Raw genomic sequence first — 23,940 nt, 5'->3', positions numbered from 1 at the left:
ACAGAAAAATAAATCAGCAAATATCTGGTATATTCACATTCATCCAGTCCCATTCAGTCATTTTTAATTTCCAAAAGTCAATAATCCAATACAACCACACTCGGTTAAGAGCCTGCTATATACTGAACACTGTTCTACAGAAAAGACTCTAGTCCCTGCCCTCAAGACTTCTCTGGGCAAATATAAGATGTCCATAGATAAGTGAACACATCTTGATTTACAGAGGGGGACTAGAGGAAGCAGCTCTTGGGTAGGTCTTGGAGAAAGAGGGGCCATAGTTGACGAGGGACCCGACCCAAATCAGACTCCAGGACCTGAGTCTGAGAAGAGACTCTCCAACTGGGAATCATCTCTTAGTCCATTTGGGAAGAGAAGAATAAATGGAGAGTAATATGAAAAAAGGCTAGAAAGGGAGGGAGGCTGGAGGGCCTCAGACAGCAGGCTGAGGACATTCCTATCTCAGTCAGTAAACATCAAGCAGCCACCAGCTGAAAGGCACTCTGCCAAGAAGGGCTAGGAAGACATGAAGTCAAAGGAAGACCCTGTCCTCCAGGAACTTACAATCTAGTGGTATCTGGGAGCAAGAGGAAGTCACTCAGGGTTTTTTGTTTTGTTTTTCATAAAGCATGGCAATGGCGCATTCAGATCTGGTCTTCATTTTGGACCCTGGAGAGCCTAGAGGCAGGGAGAACACTGGAACTCATGACTGTGGAACCGATGAGGACAGATGTGGGCTGTCTGGGAAGACAGATGAGGGAAGTGCTGAGGAAGCAGGGTCAAAAGCAATTGGCACAATTAGGGAATGGCTGAACAAGCTATGATCTATGAATGTTATGGAGTACTAGAGTTCTATAAGAAACCAAGACTGGCTGACCTCTAGAGAAGCATGGGAACAAAATACAGAAACTGATGCTGAGTGAAGGGAGCCGAACCATGAGAACATTGTACACATTTAACAACAACAGTGTGAACTGATCAACCTTGATGGATGCAGCTCCTCAGCAGTTCAGAGATCTAGGAGACCTGACATCCACATCCAGATGGGGGAAAAAAACAACCCCCCCCCGAATCTGAATGAACATTATGTATGATTTAAAAAAATTTCTCATGTTTTTCTTTTCTATTCCATGGTTTTTTCCCCTTTTCCTTTAGTCCTAATTTCTCATACACAAAATGATTAATTATGTAAACATGATGAACACAAATGTACATGTACAATGTTCACTAGGCTGTTTGCTGCTAGGGGAGGGGAGAGTGGAAGAAAATTGTTTAACTTATAAATTATGTTAAGTGGATGAATGCTGAAAAATTTTCTATTAAAAAAAAAGCATTTGGCAGCAGTTAGCCTAGAGATAAGGGAAAGGTCTCTGTTGGTCCCACGCTGATAGGATTTTTACATAGCAAAACTTGTTCCAGAAGGCAAGTTGTTGTCCTTGCTGGAATTACAGAAGCCACAGGGAGTCCAAGAGGAGAATTCTTGGGTTGAACTGGGCTGAGAGATCCCTCCTAAATCAAAGATTTGACGGTGGAGCATCTGACACTGTTGGCACAACCCTGGGCAAGTCGCTTGACTTCTGAGGTGATTCAATCTTAATCTATAAAAGAGGGTCATGACACTGCTTCCCCAAGGGTTGTTCTAAGGCAAACTTTTTAGATATTCAAGTACTCCAGCCATGTGAGCTACTGTGATTGTATCACAAGGCAGATCAAAAGAGAAATTTTGTCATAAGAAGGGCAAAGGAGGCCCTGATTACCAGGTTTCTTTGTATTTCACTATGACCATTTTTGCATTCAGAAATAATTCTCCTACTTCATAATATTCTGAGCTTTTCATGGCAATTTCCTGGCTGTTTGTAAAGAATCATGACTTGTCCACTGTTAATACTAACTAAAGAGAATGTTTTTATTCTTTCAACTATTAAAAATGGATACAATGGGGGCAGCTAGGTGGCAGAATGGAGAGAGCACCAGCCATGGAGTCAGGAGGACCCAAGTTTTAATTTAACCTCGGACATTTAATAATTACCTAGCTGTGTGACCTTGGGCAAGTCACTTAACCCCACTGCCTTGCAAAAAGCAAAAAAAAAAAATGGATTCAATAACCACAAGTCAACATTTAAGAAGGAATTTTACTTTTTTTTTTTAACAGACTGTTTATGTCATCATCACTGTCTCATTCTAAGTGCTCTAAAAGAAAAAGAAAAGTTTGCTATGTCTTTACTCACTAATCCAAATAATTTGCAACGGAGGCATGATCACCAGGACTGTCTGGAGCATTGGGATGAACTGTTTTTTTTGGGGGGTCATCTGCAGAAATGAGCAAAAGAAGTAATTTAGGTAAAGTGACTTAATTACAAACAATTCTTTTCAAAACTGGTTAGAAATATTCAATTTGGTTGGAAATATTCTCTATTAATGTTCCTGACATTCAAAATGCACAGGACCTATATAAAGTGGGCATCCCAAGGAATTTTGTGAAAGATAAAACAAATGTGACATCATTCAAAGGCCTCATTCAGTAGTATTTCCTCTGGGCAGATATCATGATGTGCCTTCTACGTACCTTGGTTCTTCACTTTTCCTGTGTTGCTTTCTTTGTCCTAAGATACAAAAACAGAGGTCAGAATTCTGTTGGCTAAACATGAGGCCACTTGAAGAGACAAACAAGAAGCTTTTTGGTGGAGATCAATTTTCTGAAAAGGACATTTTTAGGTTCTGGTATGGTAGGTTTCATATATCTTGACAAACAAAGGATGACAAAAACATTTGTACAACCTATAGGAACTGAGCTAAGGGATCCTATTCTCTTATCACCTTAGCCCTTCTTTCCTTTTTTTTTTTCAAATGCCTTCTTTTTTCTCTATTGCTTGAGTTTGTCACTGACTTCAATGGGCAAGGATACTGACAGCAGAGAATCCTACTAAAGGGAATCTGATAGAAAAATAAAAAAAAATTCCTCAGTTATATAGTACTAAATTAAAAAAAAGAATTATATAGAAAAGGATTCAGTTTTAGATGCAATTATTTCCCAATCCTTGACTATTCATCTTTTTTTCCATCTCTGCTCACTCCACTATAATCATGAAAAACACTTTACTGCCTTCCCCTTTCCCATCCCCCTAACCTATTGGAAAACTTCTTAAACATTGACATTTTTATAAGACTATATTATTCTTAGATAATACTACATTTTTAAGATAAGACTATATCATTGTAAGATAAGACTACCGCACAATGCCTAAAGTTTGAACTCAAGTAATAGACATCAAGCTGATTCTCTCAGGCATAATTTCAGTTATCTGGATCAATCAGAATGCTTACTTTGAACTTTCCAATATGGACTTAAATAAAATCTTAATATTCTAATTGATTCTGACAGTTCAGCAGGAGTGAAGGAGTGAAACCTCCAGTCATCACTGATCCTATGGGAAGAAGATAACTTCTCTCAACTTGCACATAAGTGCCAGGGGGTTTCTCTCTGAAAATTTATGATCCAGACTCTAATCCCTAAAATGGACAACTAGACTATTTCACAAATAATTTTTATTATGCAATGAGAAATGTTTATTTTAATGCATCTCATAAAAAAATCAGAGACTCAAAGAACCTTAAGACCACCACCAGACCTACATGGCTAGATGAAGAATGAAAGATGGGCAGGGCCGAGTGTTTTAAGTTATCAAAGATGTAATGACCTTTTCAGTTTGAGCTTCTGCCTGAATCTCTCTCAATGCTGCCAGCTGTACCTGCAGAACTTTTATTTCTTCTTTCTTTTGTTTTTCTCCTTCTTCTGTTGCTGCCTTTTTTTGATCCTGTTAAAAAAAACCCATTAAAGTGTTTTAATATTGTCTCAGAAAACAAGATGCAATTACATATAAAAATGCCTCCTTATTTTTTACAATATTCACTTAGACTAATGATGCATTCAGAATGAAAAGGAAATTCTGCCATTTAATCTGAAAAGGAAAACATTTCAAACTGTATAAAATGACAAATGTTTCAGCTTTGACTTGGTTCCTTTATTTTTTTCCAGTTGTAGATTTCATGTTCCTTATATTTGTATTTCTTAATTGGAAGACTAAGTGGGTAATCTTCAAAACTGACCCTGATGTCCGCTGTTGTAGCCTTGCCATCTATTTTTGCAAATCCCTCAAAAAGTGTCTTAAAAAGAACGTTCTTGCGAGTGTTGCCATCGTCTGCAGGCAGGTAGTCTAGAATTAGGGTCCGATGCGTCTTGTACATGTCCAAAATAACTTTTATAGCAATTTCTCGTATTTCAAAGATTCTGTGCTCCAAAGCACTCACTGAAAACTAAAAACAGGAGAGGTTGACAAAGAAGGGACATTTCAGGTTCTCCTCACTTGAGCTGTTTCAAGTGTCTTAGAGCCAGCCCTGGTAGAACTCCAGGCTTCTTAGCCTCGAATCCACCTGATAACACTGCCAGGCAACCTCAGCTCTACACATCAAAACCCTCAAGTGGGTCCCCATAGACGACATGCCAAGAGTCCACCCTCTCTAATTTGGCATATGACTCCAATTTACTTGTGCCTCCAATTTTTATATAAGCTTTTTGCTTCATTCAAATGGAATGCTCAGTAGTATTTCCTCTGGGCAGATATCATGATGTGCCTTCTAAGCACCTTGGTTCTTCACCTTTCCTGTGCTGCTTTCTTAGTCCTAAGATACATGTTTATACATGACTTAGCTTGTAATCATACCATCCCCCCCTTTTTTTGCTGTATCTAAGTCCTACCTGCTAATCAAGAGTCATTGCTATTCCCAGTTTGAGAACTTCCCTTCTTTTTCCCCCACCCCTTCCATCAGTCCCAGCCTGCAAGAATCATTCCTCTTTTCTCCAACTTCCTGTGGCCTTTTCTGGGCAATTAGAACCCAGTTGGTATCAGTTACTTTGTCCAGCTCTTCATTTTTATATAAAATGGCAATAACTGTCTTGAGGGACTCATGTTCTGGGTAAGAGATGGATGAGCTGACCTCTGAGGTCTCTCCTGATTAAACCACACACCGAACAACAACAGAAGCAGTGTTCTGTATGGCTCTTACCCGCATCACATTATCGACAGTAAATCCAGAGTTTTCCGTTCCCAGGTCTTTTAACAGACGTGCTAGTAAGTCCGTCTGACTCATTGCCAGATGAGTTGAAGAATTCTGTTTTAATGGTTGAACTAAATAAGTTGGAATAATTTGGAGGGGCTTAATTTCCTTACACAGAGCCAGTTCCTAAAAAAGAAGGGCATAATTTGTTAATTATACTAGGAAATCTTGGCTGTGATTTAACATGAATGTCAAAGAACTTTTATTATATAAAAACACCCAATAAAAATCAGAGAAATAGAAAATTAAATAATAGTGAGGAAATCAGATGATTAAGGTCCAGAAAGTTATTATTATAATCCAATTTAAAGAGCCCAAACCCTAAGTGTAGTCATTGAAATCCTGACCATTTGAGAATTTTTTTTATCATTTAGAACATTGGGAAATATGAATATTTAATGGAAAATTTAAGACTTTTTGGCTCTTATTGATTGTTCTCATAAAATCGATTTAATAAATGCTAATCAATTTAAGCTATAGCAGCTTTGATGATGGTATTCTTATCATTTAAACATTGAATGTCAATGGCTTTGTATGATTACTAATGGGCTGAGTAAAATTAAAGTATTAGTCATGTATAAACATAGAAAAAAATTGAAGTTATTACTATGCATGCTACTCACATTTATATTCACAATAATCATTATTTTGTAAAGAAAGAAAATTCATTTCATTAAACATTTATTAAAGGCCCACTATATGGAAGGTATTTTCTTAGGCATTAGGATTACAAAGATGAAAAATCAAGCTGACCCTGGCCTCCTGGGACTTGGGAGCTGATGCATAATTAAACAACTGTAATACCAGTTAGAAATTGAGTAGGTACATGGGAGAGGTAGGTTAACCAGAGTGATAGTATGAGAGATTCAAAGGTGAGAATATTACTTTTGCTTGGGATAAGGGAAGGTAGAATTTGAACCATGAAGAAAAAGGACTTCAGTAGGCAGAGATTAAGGGATAATCTATTCCCAGAAAGGAAAGTAGACTAACCAAAGTCACTGAGGGATGAGAGGATAAGGAGAGATTAAATGAGAATAAGTAGAAGTCAATGTGTCTGAAGTATTAGTAGGTGACAAAGAGGATGCTGTGAAGTAAGGCAGCAGCTGGGATAAGGAAAACCTTGATTACAAACTAAGGAATAGAGACTTTTAGCAAAGGGAAATTAGTGAAAGTCTTTGAGCAGGGCTATGTCATGATTGGAGGAGAACCTGAAGGTAAAGAGACTGTTAGGAGAAGTTAGAGGAGACTCAATTAGGGTGGTAGTGAGAGTGGAGAGGCAGGGATGGACTCTGGAGATGTTAAAAAGTAGAAGCAGCTTTATGTGGGAACTGACTGGATATGGGGGTGAAGTAAAGAATCAAGGATAACTGAGGCTTTGAGTATGGCGAACTGGAAGGAGCATGTGCTGTCATCAGAGATGACAATTTGATCAGTGCTATCTGGACACTATACCATGCTGCCTTTAGCGGAGAGTGGTAAAAACAGGTTACGTTTTTAATGTAAAATGAGCTTTTTAAAAATAATGAATGTTTAATTTTTTTCCCTCTCGTATTTTTGGCTGTATTAAAACATGGATTGGAATTCAGGTCCTCTTGACTTCAGGCCGGGCTCTATCCACTGCACCACCAAGCTGTTCCCTTCTCCTTTTAAAGTGAATATTACATGCCCTGATTTTTAAAGAAACAACTGTATTTATTTTCTCAATCTCTTTCAAGTATATAGCTACAAACCTATTCTCTAAGAGGTAAAGAATGTCCTAAGATAATGGGCAGCACCTCTGGAATAAAACTAATAGGTTCCCATAGCTTTCTTTTGTTTTGGTTTTTTGCAAGGCAAAGGAGTTACTTAACATAATTGCCCAGGGTCACTCAGCTAAGTAATTATTAAGTGTCTGAGGTCTGATTTGAACTCAGGTCCTCTTGACTCCAGGGCTGGTGGTCTATCCACTGTGCCACCTAGCTGCCCTTTGTTTTTTTTTTTTTTTCTTAACTTTAAGCTAAAAAATGTAGAGTAAATATATTTTTTTCCTTTTGCTCAAAGGCTGGGTATATGCCACAGTAAATAATCAAGCATCAAAGACTCAAGTGATGCTCTCTCAGGAATGTGTTTAAAGCCTGTTTACACAAGAGTGGCTGCTGTTTTTTCTTATATCCTTTGGAGAAAACAAGTATGTAATCCTCCAGTATTGGGTAGAAATTGCTCTTAACCAGTAGAAAAACAAGTGATGGACTGTCTGACTGGAGCGTCTGATGAGCATGTGTTTTATTTTTATTGCATGTTTGTGTGTGTCTGTGAATGGGATTGGACCAAACTGAAAAAAAAAAAAAAAAGAAAAATTCCCATGCTGCTCAAAGGAGCCTGTGTGTCAGAATCACGGTGACTTTCTATTTTTTTCTGAACCCCCTCAGGGTCCCAGAGGCTTATGAGAGTGGGCCCCCATCCAAGCCACACCACTCATTCACAGAGGATGTCAAAAGAAGCTCAGCTGGGTGGCTCACAGTGGAAACCCTCCCAGGCCAACACTGTGGCAGCTCTGAGACCCAGAAGCAGCTTTTACCTGAATGAAGTTTGAGGCGATGATGCGGAGGCGAGCAGAAGAGTCCCCAGTTCTGGTCAGCAGATTGGGAAGAGTCTTCTCCACAGAGAGGGTGGTTTCTGGCTTACCAAGCTTATGCTTAGGAATGTATTGAGTGATGATCATTTTTAATAATTTCAGAGATGATTGGAAGACCTTTATAAAACAACAAAAATACAAATAAATAAAACAACCACAGATTATGTCCATAAACCTTCTGCAATTGGAAGCTCAGCATCCAATCATCCAGGATTTGAACTGTTGAATACATGTCCTGGACCTGGGGGATGCAGGGCTGCAAATGAAGTGGTCTTGATTGTCCAGAAGATTTTCATTCAATGGGAAAAATTGGGGAGAATATGTCCATGGCAAAGTCAACATCAATATTTACAAAAAAATCAAATAATCGGAGGCATGGAAAGGGGAGCCCTAACAAGGGGAATCAGGAAAGGCCTCCAACGAGATGGTAGTGTTGAAGTGGATCCTTGAGCTCTAAGAGGGAGTTTGAAGACTGAAAAGAACATTCCAGATAGAGGGTAACTTAAGCAAAGGCATAGAGATCAGAAATAGAAAGTGGGGTTTGGCATCTCTGGCAAATATGGATTTTTCAGTGAAAGTTACAGATTGTCCAGGGGACTGAAGGAGACAGCCAAGAAACAACACTAAGAGGTTTCAACCGTCCTCATGCTTCTTAAGTCCCTTGTGGGCAGGGATAGGGTGACTTATCACACCCACTTGGACTTGGCAGAGCTTCAGCACTAATTCAAAAGATCAAATTCATCTTTCATATTACTAAAGTTTCAGGAAAATAAAAATACAAGTTGACTACTATGCTGTTATACATGAATTTAATTTCTGTAAACTATTAAATGAAATTTGCTTTTAGGCAGACGGAGAAAGCTGAACTGTCTTGAAACTTGTTCACTTCAAGATTAAAAAGGATTTCAGAAAAGGCGGTTTCCTACTCTTTTTACATGCAACTAAGGGAGACTGTTATTCACCCATTGTTCTGCATACATGGAATGCCCAGGACCTTCAGAAACCCAACCCTCACTATGTAATTACTCTGGAGGTGAGAAACAAACTATGTTTCTATTAACTGGTTAATCTGGTCTGGTGCCTAGCCCTGAGAATGTGGAAGTCAGATTTGCTGGGCATCAGACAGTAGTTACTCACTGAAGGCACGAGGTCCTTGATGGCTCTTTTTATCAGAAAGATGGCGGCTCTGAGGTGGTTCTTTAGATCTTCTTTTGGTGTCCCATTAGGCATAGTCATTAGTTTGTTATACAATGACAGCAATGCTTCTTCTCGGTATGACCAGGTCTTAGAATAAGCTCTAGCAACCTGATGCAAAGAAAAGTTCTCATTTTTAATGTAAAATTAAAAAATAAAATTGTAGGTTGTATCTATAGAATATTATTATTTGAAATTTCGTTTTATCTATTCAAAATAACTTAAGATTAGGAGGATTTTAAGATAAATGAGAAAAATAAATGTGAAAAAATGGATGAAATGAAAATTTTTGAGGTAAAATATTGGCCTGTGATACAGAATGGATAGTATTAAAAATATAATCAAGAGAAGCTTTAGAAGATAGCAACCTACAAAAATCCCAAAAAACCCTTTCTAAAGGGATAAAAATCTTGCTTCCTAAAAATCTGAGTGATATGATTACAGTTTACATAGTTTTACTGATGAATACTAAAAACAAATAGACATCCATTTTGAACAGAATTCAGTTTAGTTGTTTTTTTTCAGTTATTTCTGATTCTTTTTGACTTCATTTGGGTTTTCTTAGCAGAGGTACTAGATTGGTTTGCCATTTTCTTCTTGAGCTCATTTTAGATGAGGAAACTGAGACAAAAAAGGTGAAGTGACCTGCCAGTGTCAAACAGTTAGGTCTGGCTATGCACTTGCCTAACCTTAAATTTTAGTTTTAGAATCTGAAAACTTCATGCAATTAATAATTAAAATATTTCCATTCATTAAGGGATTTTTAAGTAAAATCAACAACCAGATGACTAATACTAAGTTTTAGGAGCATTTTTGTGTTTGTTTGTTTTTTACCAGGTTTTCTCCCAACACTTCAATGGCAGAACTGGCTTCTCTCAATGCTTTCTCAGTCAAGGGCTCTGGCTCTCCCATAATGCTGCCTTTTGAAACCATAGTGACATCTTCTTCAACCTTATCTGGTTCCACACATGTTTCTCCTTGTTGCTTAAGAACAGTTGGAAGAGGTCTTTCATCATAAGGCAATAAATCAACCTGAAAATAATAGAAAATAAGAATTATTTTAAACGTCTCATATCCTCTGATCTTCTGTTCTATGGCTTCCCCTCTATTGTCTCACTCTCAGTTTCAATGCTCTCTAAATAAAGGTTATAGCAGAAAGATATAATTCAAGCCATATTTGATATAGAGCTTATCAATATTATTACCTTAGAACAATTCATTACATATATATGAATCTTAACTCAGAAAAAACAGATTATGGCTCTATGTACCTTAATATTTTCCACATATAACAAAGATGGAATAAATTCTTCTTGAATTATTATTTACCATTAAATTAATAAGCTCAACAAGAGATTAGGGGTTAAGTGGTACAGTGGACAGAGTACTGGCCCTTGAGTCAGGGGGACCTGAGTTTAAATCTGATCTCAGACACTTAATAATTACCTAGCTGTGTGACCTTGGGCAAGTCACTTAACCTCACTGCCTTGTAAAAACTAAAAAAAAATTAAACACCCAAGAGAATAAATCACTAAAGCAGTGTTGAAGAAAAAAAAAGTTGCTACTAATAGAGTCTCCATTATTTTTTTGTAAGGTCAAGCTAAGTCATGCTTGGGCTGTTGTTGTTCAGTCATTTTTCAGTCATGTCTGACATTTTCATACCCCATTTGGGGTTTTCTTGGAAGAGACACTGGAGTGGTTTGTTGTTTCCTTCTCTGGCTCATTTGACAGATGAGGAAACTGAGGCAAACAGGGTGAAGTGACTTGCCCAGGGTCATACAACCAGTAAGTGTTTGAGGCCAGATCTCTTGCAGCAGCTAGCTACTCGTATAGTTAGGGATAAATAACAATTCTGAGCTAAAACAATCATTCACTTGGGGGTCTAAAGTTCTCATTTAAGAAGGAAACCTAAGGCTAGACAGACAACTTTCAATTTTATTAAATAAAGTATTTATTAAGAGTCTACTACACGTGGCTTTTGGTCATTTACTATGCCAATGACAGAATACAGAAATACCTTGTAAGCTCATGTTTTATCTGCATCAAATGCATAAACAACTATGATGGGTATTAAATGGAAAATATTATTTTCATGGTGACAGTAAAGAAAATGATGATGGGATCACAGACTAAGTGTGGAACAACTGAAGGTCAAATGGTCCAGGCCCCACATCTGACAGGTGAGGACGGGGAGGCCCACAGAAATAATGGGCCTTGGCCAGGTACTCCAGAGCAGAGCAAGGATTTGAACTCAGGCCCTCTGTCTAGGAAATCCTACTCCTAACACAGGGGATCCAGGGGAAGTTCACAATGATATGCGCAGAGGTGGATGGGAAAGTTAATCTGACCAAGGCCTGGTTTGAGGGAGGTGCTTAGTGGTTCACATTTTACTATGGACTCAATGAGATGTATCTGAAAGTAGGGGTTAGGGGAAGGAGAAAGGGGATCTTTGTGCTCCTGGAGATCAGTTTGAATTAAATCAGTTTTCCTTTGGCTCCGAGCTACTCACATTGATCTTTGAAGGAGACTCGGAGGCCATTAGCTGGCTCACATGGGCTGGCTGTTTAGGGGGAACACTCAGAGTGTTCTGAAGCTGAGTCTTGGCCAGGGGGAACGGCTCCACATAGTTTTTTTCTCCCATTCTCTCCTCCTGGTGCAGTGGTGACTGTACCGATTTCTGCAGGCAGGGGCTGCCTGAATGGACCAGGGGTGAGAGGTGAAAATCAAAAGGCTTTCGAATCTAGAAAGAGAAACAGGAACATTTAGCTACTTTTTTTTCCCTCTTCACTACAAAACAATTGTCTTAGCAACTCCCAGACTGAAACCTCAATCACACACACACAGTGTAAGGATGATCTGATAGGGATGTTGTACTCCATTTCAGCCAGAGTCTCATTGTGCTGGCTATACAAATGGCAGGATATAAGCATTTGGAATATAATATGATTAGTATGACTGTATCACAAAGCCTTTGATAAGGACAAGAATGGAGTCTTCTTCTTTCTAGTGCTGTTATCAGTGACTGTCTAACCTCCTGGCACACAGTGTGGAAGGCTCCAGGCCAGGGATGCCACCCTGGGCATCTCGAGATCTTCACAGAGCCTTAAGCAGAACAGGTATGGTTTTTTCCAAAATGAACATCAGGTGAGTAAATGAATACTTTAAGTATTTGTGTTAAAATATGTTTCCAGGCCTTAAGCCTCATCTGTGTAACTCAAGCCACCTGTCCTGGACAAGGTGTAAACCCTGCTCTGGGGCCCGACCCCTACCATCTCAGAGTCGAGGAGGTTGTGCAGCTCCAGCTGCTGGTACACTTTGGTACGGTACTGCTCCATCTGCTGCTTCTTCTCTTTGGCCAGGTCATAGTCTTCTTTCTCCACAGCACAGCGCTTTTCCACATCATATCTGCCAAGACGCTCCCCAACCTGAAAGCAAACACTGGTTGTACTGAGAAGGTAAAGAGCTCTTGAAGCCATCAAATTTTCAACTTTAATTTGCACCGTGCTTTCGTTTTTAAATTATCCTTTCTAATAAGCATCCTGTTTTTGAAAGGCAAAGGGGTTAAGTGACTTGCCTAAGGTCACACAGTCAGGTAATTATTAAGTGTCCGAGGCTGGATTTGAACTCCTGACTCCAGGACTGGTGCTCTATCTACTGTGCCATGCAGCTGCTCCTCTAAAAAGCATCTCAATACCACAGGCTGACATCTGGTCCAAGTCCTGGGTATTTCTGTTAGGAGGTTTCTACTCACCTGTGGTTTACATGCTCCATCAATGCATGAGGGCCCAGTCTGCCCAGGGGTGTGCTGACCAGGCTGGACCACCTCATTCCAGAAGGATGCTGACACTCACGAGCTGTAGAGCCCTAGAAAAAGTCACCTAACCTGGGCTGGCCTCAGTTTCCTCGTCTGTATAATGGGGATCACAGTAGCCCTTCTCTTGCAGGGTCGTGGTGAGGACCGAGGGAGGACCCCATTTGTCAAGGGCTTGGTACACAGCAGGCCCTATGGGAGTAACAGCTTCCCCTCAAACCCACCTTCTGCAGGTCGGCAATAGCCTGTTTCAGTTTCTTGGCATGATCGTAACGCTCCTTTTGGACGGCATCTCGTTTCTTTTCATCTAACCTGCGGATTATCTGGGCAACTTCTGGATCCTGGTACATATCAAAGGCCAAGTCATCCAGGGGAGAAATATAGTCAGGTTTCCTGAAGGAAAAACAGCAAATATTTTTTACCAAGAATTTTAATAATTCAATAAGCCATTATTTAGTGAATATTTGCTCAAAGGACTTCATCTGCTGGAAAGTCCCTGATATGGATGACTGCTTAGTGCTATTTTTCAATTCTGACTTGGTGCTCAACATTATCACAGCTTTAGGGAATATGAAAGCATCTAAAACACAGTCTCCAAGGAGTGTCATATTCTTGGGAAGGAGAACATGAAGGAATTAAGAGAATAATAACATATGTGAAGAGTAACTAATGGGTGGCATACGCTATAAAGTATTATAGAGTCAGAGGCATACTAGTCAATAGGTTCTTTTTTAACAACCCACCCGAGTCATGCTCCTGCGAAATCCTCTGGTCTTTCTCCCCCCCCTCCATCTTAGAGCAGCGTAAATGGCTGCACTCTACATATTCTTATAACAAAGCCAACCCAGCTGTTACATTTCTGCCACAGGTCAAACAACATGGTGTAGAGAAAAGGACTTGAGGTCTGGAGTCAGAGGACTGGGCTCACAATCAATCCCCTTATTGCCTTTGTGACCTTAAGCAGCTTTTGTTTATACTATTTGAAAGCTCATGGAAAATGGGAGAGGTACCATGAAACTGGAGAAGAGCAAATAATGTTCTGAATTTCAAAACAGAGAAGATAAAGAGAGTCTTTAAAGTCCAGGCCAGAGAACCTGACTTTGATTCCTGAGAAATTATGGAAAGGGTCATTAAAGACAGTTGGGAGATAACCAGCAAGGAAAGCAGCGATGACAAAGAGCAAGCAGGGCTTCATCAAGAACTGGTCATAGCGGGCAGCTAGGTGGTACAGTGGATGGAGCACCGGTCCTGGAGTTTAAATCAACCTCAGACAGAATAATTGTGTAGTTGTGTGACCTTGGGCAACTCACTTAACCCCACTGCCTTAAATAAATAAAATTTTAAAAAAGAACAGGTCATATATTTCTTATTTTCTTTTCTGACAATTATACTAGTAGCTTGAGTTTACCTCAATTTTAGCAAGGTTAATGATAAAATGTCTCAAATTCTTGTGGCAAAGGTGGAGAGATGGGGACTAGATGTCAATATGACTGGCTGCATCCAAGGTCCACCACTGCCCTATGGCAGGCGGTCTCCAGGGGATGCCCACAGTGGAGCGCTTCAGGGGTTGGGGCCGGCTCTGGACTGCTCCACATCTGTGTCAGTGACTTGGACAAAGGCAGACAAGGTGAGCTCAGCCAAGAGGCTGAGACACTGGATGTCTGAGTCAGGATCCAGAAAGATTCTGGCAGGCCAGAGCACTAAGTAGATTCGAATGAGAAGAAATTTAATAGCTATAAATGCAAAGGATTACATCATGTTCAAGAAAGTTAACTTCCTAAGTCTAGGTCTGGTTTGAAAGGGAGTGGACTGCAAACAGAGGGGCACAACTTCTAGGCAGGAGGAGGGGATAACTGGTCTGTTCTCTGCCCTGGCCAGACTTATCTCAGGGGTTGGATTCAGTTCTGGGCATACTACTCAAGGAGGACACCGATATGAAGCTGGAATCCATCACTAGTGGAAAGTAACCAGGATGATGAAGGACCTTGGGTTCGGACATGGGTTGGATTTCTTGACTTCTGGGGTCCTTCCCAAATTTCAAATTCCAAGGTTCTGTGAGTACTACAAAGCCCATCTTCATTGCATCCCTAAGATTGGAGGAAACCACAGGGCCAGGATGGAAAAGTATTATTTGTAACTTGTCCAGAACCTCAGGCTGTACTTTGTACATGTGGATTAATGGCTTTGGGGCATTTCTTGTTGCTATTTGGAGCCCTAAATAACAGGTAGAAAAGTAGGCCAGGGAGGTGTAGGAGTGGCAAATCCTAGGCAGTAGTAACAACAAAGTAGTCTGAACTTCTTTGGGTTGTAAATCTTTAACTTCTTGGCAGCACCTGATAAATTCAAATGTCCAGCTAGACAAATCTTTGAAAGGGTAATGCAATATGCTTCTTTTTAAATTCCTGACCTTAGTCTGTAAATATATTTATGACAATCCAATTACTGGCTTATTGAGAAGTGAGGAGTCTATAGGGTACATAAAAGCAGGATTCTAAGAAAAGATCCCTATTTCTTTAATACTTCAAGTTGTCTAGGAAAAGGGTTACAGAAATCCATCTTCCTAAAGTCTTACCCAATATATGATCCATCTAATCCTGAATCCTCTGAACTCTGTCCAAGATAATGGTCAATCAACTTCTCTCTGGAGGCCTTTGGGAACAAAAAAAACTAATATCATAGAAGATTATATATACTAAAAACAGAGATCCTATTTTTTAAAGATAGCACAATTTAATAATCTGAAAATTCAGAATAGAAGACTGTCCTTCATTTATTGGACAAAGAGCCAGAAATGCCAGATTATAATACAGGAGTTAAAAACTGGCTACCTTACAGTTCATTTTGTAAGCTTTTTTGCATGACAATTGATTATAGTTTCAAGAAAACACTTTCATTAAGAAATACTTTTTTTCTTTGAAATTTTATTTCCCAAACTTACAATAGTGCTTTCATCACTGCAGTCTACAGGGTCCCCAATGATATTAACTGCCACTAAAGCAACCTAAAATAGAATTCAAAAACAGCAGAAAATAAATACAAAGGATATAAGGCATTTTGGTCCCTTTAAAACAAACTACCAATCTATGTTTTTTATTTTTCTTTAAAGTACACATAAGTGAACACTAAAGACATGAATTTAAAAGGATAATGTCTTCATCTATCCAAAAGCTAGAATGCTTACTATATAAAATCACTGCTTATGTTTTAAGTTGAACATAAAATAATATTATATAATTAGAAAGGAATTTAATGCACTTTCAAAATTTCAATTTCATTTAGGAAAAGAAAGCATAAAACACAAAATTACAAAAACCTTGGTCTCCACAGTAGCCAGGTCCTAAAATGGGCCAATTCAATTCATTCTACCCTGTCTTTAATGCTAATAAGACATCATTTACAATTTAAAAAATCTTGAATTCTCATCAGTCACAGATTTCAATATTTTAAAGCTCTGTGGCTGTATTTGCATGGATTGATCCCTTAACCCAATTATACCACCAGGCATATATGGCTGAAAAGTTGTTCTCCAGGTGGCTTGCCCAACAGTGAGAAACTGCTATTAATTTTGCTAAGAGGGTACATCTGTCTCACTGTTGGGGATGATGCCCTGACTCAAAGGATTTCTACCTTGGGAGGTCTGTTAGGGCCCTGCACTTTGGTGGTTTTTAACAATATAGGGTCACCTCCAAACCTCATCAATTTCACAAGTACTTTTTTTTTTTTAAGGTTTTCCCAAGGCAAATGGGGTTAAGTGGCTTGCCCAAGGCCACAAAGCTAGGTCATTACTAAGTGTCTGAGGCCAGATGTGAACTCAGGTATGCCTGACTCCAGGGCCGGGGCTCTATCCACTGTACTAGCCACCCCAATTTCACAAGTATTTTAAAGAGATAAGCAATAGAAATGAAGAACCTAAATTTTTGTATGCATTGTTTGGAAATGTGTAGATGAAACTTGCTAAAATGATTTTGGGAAATTTTAAAACAGCTAGGAAAATAATTAACCTAACTTAAGCATTCAAGTCATGTCTTCAAGTCAGAGGGAACCATTCAAGGGAATCACAAAATACCTCAGATTCCCAGGAACCATTCTCAGTGCTTTGAAAGTGGCAAGACACGATGATTTTAGTTTCTTGCCATAGACTTTGGTTAGGAAGCTAAAACAAATGAACCATGTCTCACAATTCTGGCTCAATTTTGTTATTCTGTACTGATGCAGTCAAAAAAACTTAGCTATGTGTTTGGAAGCATGTGCCACTTGTGACAAGGGGGCAAGGTACAAATATGTGGGGCAAATATTTGAAATCATTTACTCACACTGATGTGTAAAAATCCATTTTCATTATAACTTTGCAAGAGAGGAAACTGTTAAGAATGAGAAGTCAGGGGCCCTAATGAAATTCTAGAGCAATACATCATTTACAAATAATGCTTTCAATTTTTGACCAGGACAGTCATTTTATAGATGTTTGGTGAAACTTAAACTCAAATTGAGATTTTTTTTATGAAAGATGCTGTGGTTAAGGAAAACTTGGAGCAGTTTTGCTTTGAAAATGAAATTACATCCTTCATATCCCAAAGGATATTAACAATTCTCAAAAGAAGAATTGCAAACTATTAATAACCATATGAAAGAATGCTCCAATTCACCAATAAGAAGAGAAATACAAATCAAAACAACCATAAATTTTATTTCACACCTAGCAAATTGGTAAAGATGACAAATGTTGGAAACAGTTAATGTAGGAGGATAGGGGGGACTAGAAGAACATAGGCCCTTTAGTGGTGCATGGCAGAGCTGTGAATCAGTATAATCTCTGTGGAGAGCCATCTGGAATTATCCAATTAAAATGACCAAAACTTGTATATCCATTGATTCACAGATCCCATTGTGAGGCCCAGTGACAAGAAAGCTACATCCACCCCAAAATATTTAAAGCAACACTTTTTGTAATAGCAAAGAACTAGAAATGAAGTTTAGTCCACTGCTAAACAATGGGCATACAGGAAGATAATGGAAGAGTGTTGTAAGAAAAGATGAACATGATGAGTACACAGAATCATGAATTACTGCATTACTTCATGCACAGTGCAAAAAGCAGAGCCAAGAAAACAATAAACAAAGACAATGTAAGGGGAAAAAACTACCAGCACACAACAATCAAAAGCCAATGAGGCAAAATTACAAGGACAAGCACAGCCCCAAAGAAAAGATCTGAGAAGACTGTCCACCCATGTTTTGGCAGAAGTGAGAGCCCCATGGTTGGGTAAGGCTCAACATTTTCTGACTTTCTGATGTATGGATCAGTTTTATTGATTATTTTAAAAATGTTATTGCTGGGGTGGCTAGGTAATGCAGTGGCTAGAGCACTGGCCCTGGAGTCAAGAGTACCTGAGTTCAAATCTGGCCTCAGATATTTACTAATTACCTAGCCGTGTGGCCTTGGGCAAGCCACTTAACCCCAATGAATTGCAAAAAAAACAAAACAAAACAAAAACAAAAACCTAAAAAAAATGTTATTGATATATTTTTGTTTTTTAGGTTTTTGCAAGGCAAACGGGGTTAAGTGGCTTGCCCAAGACCACACAGCTAGGTAATTATTAAGTGTCTGAGACTGCATTTGAACCCAGGTACTCCTGACTCCAGGACCCGTGCTTTATCCACTACGCCACCTAGCCGCCCCTATTGATATATTTTTAAAAAAGCTAATATGGAAAGACTTTCTTAGGAAAAGAGGTGGAAGGACACTTGAGAGAAATTTTGAAGATGTAAAGATATTAAAAATTATTTTTAAAAAAGAAAATGAAATCCCATTATAGTATCTTGATTAGACTAAGACAAAAAAAAGCTAATGAGAAATATTGATTAATCTTACCTGGCTATATAAGTTGTACCTATTGACATGGTTTTTATGAAAAATCAACTTGAGAAATTGTCCTACAGCGTCCACATAAACAGATTTCAGTTCTCGAGCCTTACATCCTGTCTTTTCATTGTCACAGAGAGACACATAACTGCAAGGACCAAGCAGAATTAAAGAATTTTATCTCTAGAAGCATGTGCAATTAAGTAAATTTTTTTTTTTGTTCCTACTGGATATTCAGGTTAAAAATAAAATCAAACACCCAATGCAGTAGAAACTGGGGAAAAAGGAATCACTCTATCATGACTAGCTGCATTATCATTTGGAGCAAGAAACTTCTTAGGGGAAAAGCTCTACATTTCAAAAGTCAAATGAAAACTAGTGATAAAAGTCAGCACAGTAATGTGATTTAAATACTTTAACAGTGCATGTGAATAAACTAACAATGCTATGTCAATATGATCCTGGTTGGCAGTTTTTGTTTTTTTTTTAGGTTTTTGCAAGGCATTGGGGTTAAGTGGCTTGCCCAAGGCCACACGGCTAGGTAATTATTAAGTGTCTGAGACCGGATTTGAACCCAGGTACTCCTGACTCCAGGGCCAGTGCTCTAGCCACCCCCTGGTTGGCAGTTTATACTGAAAGTCAATCTATGCTTTATGCAGAACCAGAAACATATTCCTGAGGGATAATTCAGCTTTTAGGAATTATGTTCTACATGCATAGCCATTGCACATTTAGGAATAGGGAATGAGTTATTAAGACTAAATCAAACTATACTTTTATGATTATTAAAAACACTCAGAACAGATAATGAACCTCTATGCCCAAGAAATGATACAAATTTTGGCCTAAGTAGAAATTCGGATCACAAGACTAAGACTGACCAAATTTAAGAATTAACTGGACTTTCATTCTTACCCAAGCCTTCGAAATCGCTCTGCTTGATATGGTGCGAAGTATTCAGGCAAGCTGTCGCTAATGTAGAACTCAATTTTACTAGAAATCATATACTGGTGGGCGAGTAACTGAAGTTTTCGAACTCGGCACCTGTCCACCATTTGAAGGACAATTTCTTGGGGAAACTGACAAAATCTGAAAGAGAATGTTTTCCTTTGAACTATCACTGCAAATGAAGTCTGTATTTATAGACCTAGATGCTTCTTGACCTGAGTTTCTTTTATTTCAAATTTTCAGTGAATCATCTAAAGTTATTTTGTGGTTATATTTACTTCGTATGTTGAGATCAAAATATTCCATTCAGAATGCCCTCTAAAGGATACCTTGAGAATTGACTGAAGGAACCACGTATGATAAGCCCACAGAAGGGACCAAGTGGGGATATGATTATTCTTTTTAAGAATCTGAAGGGCTTTTCCATAGAAGAAAGGTTAGAGTCGTTCTTGGTCTGAGGCCCAAATTAGGAGGAATATGGAAAAGTCATCAAAAGATAATAGAATGGGGCTTCTATCCCTTGGGAAAATTCTTCTGAACTTGCAGAGCTAACTCTGCCCCAATCTTGGGAGACTTCATTGAAGAATACTTTCCCTTGCCTTCCTGAGACATATTTGACTTCAGGGAATTTTCTTGTGTTAAAGTCAGGGGGCCATTGGGACACATTCAGCTGAGACTCAATGGTAAACAAGCAGTATGCATTTGACATAGATAAATGCTCTACCATCAGGGCAAGTCTTAAGTATTGCCCACCTTAAGAAAAATATCCTCTCAACTTACAAAACATCTAAGCAGAGATATCTCTAGTGGTATCAGGATTTGTTCATGAGTTTTAGTTATGACTGATGGTTTGTGACCCCATTTGGGGTCTTGGCAGAGATACTGGAATGGTTTGCCATTTTGTTCCCCAGTTCATTTTAGAGATGAGGAAACTGAGGCAAATATAGGGTGAAATGACTTGCCTAAGGCCACACAGCTACTAAGTATCTGAGGCTACATTTGAATTAAGGGAGAGGAGTCTTCCTGACTCCCGTGCTTTGTATCCCCAGTGCCAGTTGCCCTCTCATCAGGATGAGTCTGTTCCATCATAGTAGGGCCTCTTCTGTATATTAGTGGCTCTAAAAAACCCAAACAAGCCCATAGCTGAAAGTTGAAGTGAAGGATGGTCATTTGGCTCCTGTTATTAGATCAGAATAAATGACAAGTACATTTATCATGGGCCCATTGAACATCAAGGACAGTGAAGGCTCTGGGGAGGCAGGTGAGGGTGGGACACAAAGAACTTTGGAGCCAACAGCAAGAAAGGGTTAGTTACAGTACTGCACTAACACTTCCATGACTCTGTAATGGCATCTGGCTGGGGTCTCTGTTCACAGCTTCCCACTCCCTTCCTCCCTTCAGCTTTAAGCACCTTAGGAGATGATCTTCTTATGTGACGGTGGCAATGATAGTCATCAGAGACAGATGCTTTTCTGCCCTCAGCCAGGCAGGATCTCTCATGACAGATACACAACCTGTCTCAGCTGACCAGATGCAGACTGGGGCTTGGTGAGGATCAGAGAGAGCCTGGGTTTTTTAGGGCCCAGGAGTTTCTTAGAACCACCATAAAATGACAGAGGAAGACTTTCAGTGAGTGACAAAAAGGGATGCAACTTAAAACAAGTCAACCTATACTCAACTTTTTTAACATACCATATGCTTGCATGAATCATTTTAACATGTCAAATGTAGTAATTTCCATTCAGGTTTGGGAAATAAATCTCCTTCTGATGGTAACAAAATTAGTCAGATACATCCAAGAAAACAGAAGAGGCCAACTGCACAAATAATCCAATGAGACATTAAAATGATAGTATAAGTCAGGGAAAAAAGACTATATTCTTGAAGGAAAAAGTAACAAAGATGACTCAAGGTTTCAGAAATGGAGAGAAGTCATAGGAGGAGAAGGAACATTTCTAAATAGTTTTCAAGACATAGTTGTAATAAATCTATCCCTAGATTGTGTGTGTTATTTAAAGGGAGTCAGATTATTATAAATTAAACTGTAGAGGAGGTAGCGTTTATGACCACTTTAAAGACTCTTGATCATTTGATTTACTATGAAATTGGGGTGCTAGAATTCAAGACAACACACATTGCCCCTAAGTAACAGGAGAGTGTTTCCTCACCCTCCGTTTTCATTCATATTACCTTGGTGATCTCCATCCATTAACAGTTGGTGCATGGACCATTAATTCTTTTGCACTGAAACCATCTTCATGTCCTGATGAACTGACGACTATAAACCCAATCTTGTGTGGCATTCTGTATAGTTGGGCTGTTTATAAAAATAAACAAGATTTTTTAAAAAAGTAAACCTCATAGAAATATTAGAATTATGATAACATTTGTTATTAATTTCACTCATATCTTAATTTAGACAAGAGGCAATGCAGCCTAATTTCAGGAAAACAAAATTAAAATAATTCTCATGAATTACTTTTCTATTTTTGCTTTTTGTAACGCAATGGGGAAAAGTGATTTGCCCAAGGACACATAGCTGGGTAATTATTAAGTGTCTGAGGTTGGATTTGAACTCAGGTCCTCTTGATTCCATGACTGGTGCTCTATCCCCTGCATCATCTAGCTGCCCCAAATTATTTTTCTTCAAAATAGTTTCCAAGCATTTTCTTTTATTGACCTATTTCAATAGATACTTTTGACTTTATTAAGGTAGTATTAATTTTTGCTTTATCTTTTCTAAAGATTAAAAAGTTACATAGGCCATATAAGGAGAAGAGATAATTGAATCAATGGGTCAATTATTTATTAAAGGAAAAAGTGAAAGTAGAGAAGAAAGATACGAGTAGGAATCAATCTGAATTCTAGCCTAAAAATTTTCAGGTCAATGTATTTGGAGCAAGCATTCATGTGTAAACTCTCAACACAAGCATACAGTGAATTTAAATCTAGATTATCCCTATTAAGACCAAATATATATATATATATTATATATATATATAATATATATATATAAATAGAAATAATTTGGATATATTGTATATATAATTATATGATGATTTTCTGTTAATCCTAACACAAATAAGATTATTGGAAACAACATGGTATGCTGCACAAAGTTCTAGACTAGGAGATAGACTTGCCTTCAAATTCAGCCTCTAAAACACTTCTTGGTTGTGTTTTGCCTAGGGGATTTTAACATTCTAAACTTCTTCATCTGTGAAATGGGTACATATATACCTTCCTCAGATGGTTGTTGTGGGTCCAAAAGAAGTCAAACACTGTTCAAACTTTAACAAGCTGAGTAAATGGCAGTTATTGCTGTTCTTGCTGTTCACTATGTGACCTTCACTGGGGTGAAGTTTCTTTGGAGCCAGGAGCGAGAAAGGATTAGTTACAGTACAGCACTAATACTTCCTGTAAAATGGTATTATCAGAGCCTGCTCTACTTACTTGCTGATTATTTCAGCAATAATGCTGTATTCAAATACTTTATAGAGAGTCAAATACTATAGACAGGTAGGGTAATTCATTATCTGGCACCGGGAAATGGACTGGATTGTGGGAGTATTAGTGCATAAAAACCCAACTGTTAGCCATTATTAAAGATCTAGTCAGGTTATTCTTATAACTCTGGATACTAATGATGCTATGATATTCCACAAGATGTCATCTTGCTGGTGTGAGGCCTCCTGGTACCAACTAAGATCCTAGCCTCTCTTTGCCTTCACAGCTGCAGTGAGACAAAACTGTACCTGGTGACAGGTCTGCCTTTATACAAAGAGAGTGCTACTATGCCTATCATCAAAATCTTTCCAGCCTGTGCGGACCTGCCAGAGCAAGTTCTCCGCCAGTACAACCTTCAGAATCCACAGTCAACCTCATGCTGCTATGCTGAGACAATTAATGTAGCATGACTTTAGAGTATTTATTTTTTCTTTACTTTTAGTATCAAACCCTCTATTTCCCTTCTTCTCTACTCATCAGGAAGGGAAAAAATATGATACCCATTATACAAATGAAGCATATATACAAAACATGTTTCCACATTAGCCTTGAGTAGTTCACCTTTAGCAGAAAGTAATAATGATAATGAATGCTGTTGATGATAATGCTATACAAATTTTACTACAAAATTTATCATGAAAAAAAGCCTGGTGAATATGTTGAGCTAGGCCACAACAATGAAAGGAAGCAATGAGGAAATCAGCATCGGCCTGGTTTTGGAAAATGCTCAGCAATGATAATACGAGATGTCAGCATTTCTGAATCCAAGTCCTCTCTCAGGCAGCCTCAACATCTTCAACCGGTGACACAGGCTCTAAGCCATGCCATCAAATGTAAGCTTGAGCAGGTCATCTCCCCAAAATGGCAGAATAAGTTGTGTGTCTATCCTCT

The 23,940-nt window shown here is 38.6% G+C and overlaps 1 protein-coding gene across 9 annotated transcripts in view; it reads right to left on the bottom strand.

The window, feature by feature from the left end:
• The window catches only part of CEP104 (centrosomal protein 104), a 47,862-nt gene that overhangs the window by 9,624 nt on the left and 14,298 nt on the right, over positions 1–23,940 (bottom strand). For 6 of the 9 annotated variants that reach the window (XM_074218632.1, XM_074218631.1, XM_074218636.1 and 3 more), the window contains 16 exons: positions 21,733–21,859; positions 19,510–19,683; positions 18,604–18,742; positions 15,670–15,732; positions 15,304–15,398; positions 12,956–13,124; positions 12,190–12,345; positions 11,430–11,660; positions 9,755–9,952; positions 8,864–9,031; positions 7,670–7,843; positions 5,062–5,238; positions 4,105–4,311; positions 3,696–3,812; positions 2,564–2,600; positions 2,226–2,307 (listed from right to left, as the gene is read on the bottom strand). In XM_074218632.1, coding sequence (XP_074074733.1) covers positions 2,226–2,307; positions 2,564–2,600; positions 3,696–3,812; positions 4,105–4,311; positions 5,062–5,238; positions 7,670–7,843; positions 8,864–9,031; positions 9,755–9,952; positions 11,430–11,660; positions 12,190–12,345; positions 12,956–13,124; positions 15,304–15,398; positions 15,670–15,732; positions 18,604–18,742; positions 19,510–19,683; positions 21,733–21,845 — 2,300 coding nt within the window. In that variant the 5' untranslated portion in view covers positions 21,846–21,859. Of the gene's footprint in view, positions 1–561; positions 739–2,225; positions 2,308–2,563; positions 2,601–3,695; positions 3,813–4,104; positions 4,312–5,061; positions 5,239–7,669; positions 7,844–8,863; positions 9,032–9,754; positions 9,953–11,429; positions 11,661–12,189; positions 12,346–12,955; positions 13,125–15,303; positions 15,399–15,669; positions 15,733–18,603; positions 18,743–19,509; positions 19,684–21,732; positions 21,860–23,940 lie in introns of all 9 variants that reach the window. The other 3 variants (XR_012474621.1, XM_074218640.1, XM_074218637.1) reach the window with 3 other exon arrangements.

The sequence above is a fragment of the Macrotis lagotis genome, chromosome 1 (assembly GCF_037893015.1).
Source record: "Macrotis lagotis isolate mMagLag1 chromosome 1, bilby.v1.9.chrom.fasta, whole genome shotgun sequence".
NCBI classification, from domain to species: domain Eukaryota; kingdom Metazoa; phylum Chordata; class Mammalia; order Peramelemorphia; family Peramelidae; genus Macrotis; species Macrotis lagotis.
The sequence above is the reverse complement of the archived record's forward strand: the minus strand, read 5'-3'. Positions and strand labels throughout refer to the sequence as shown.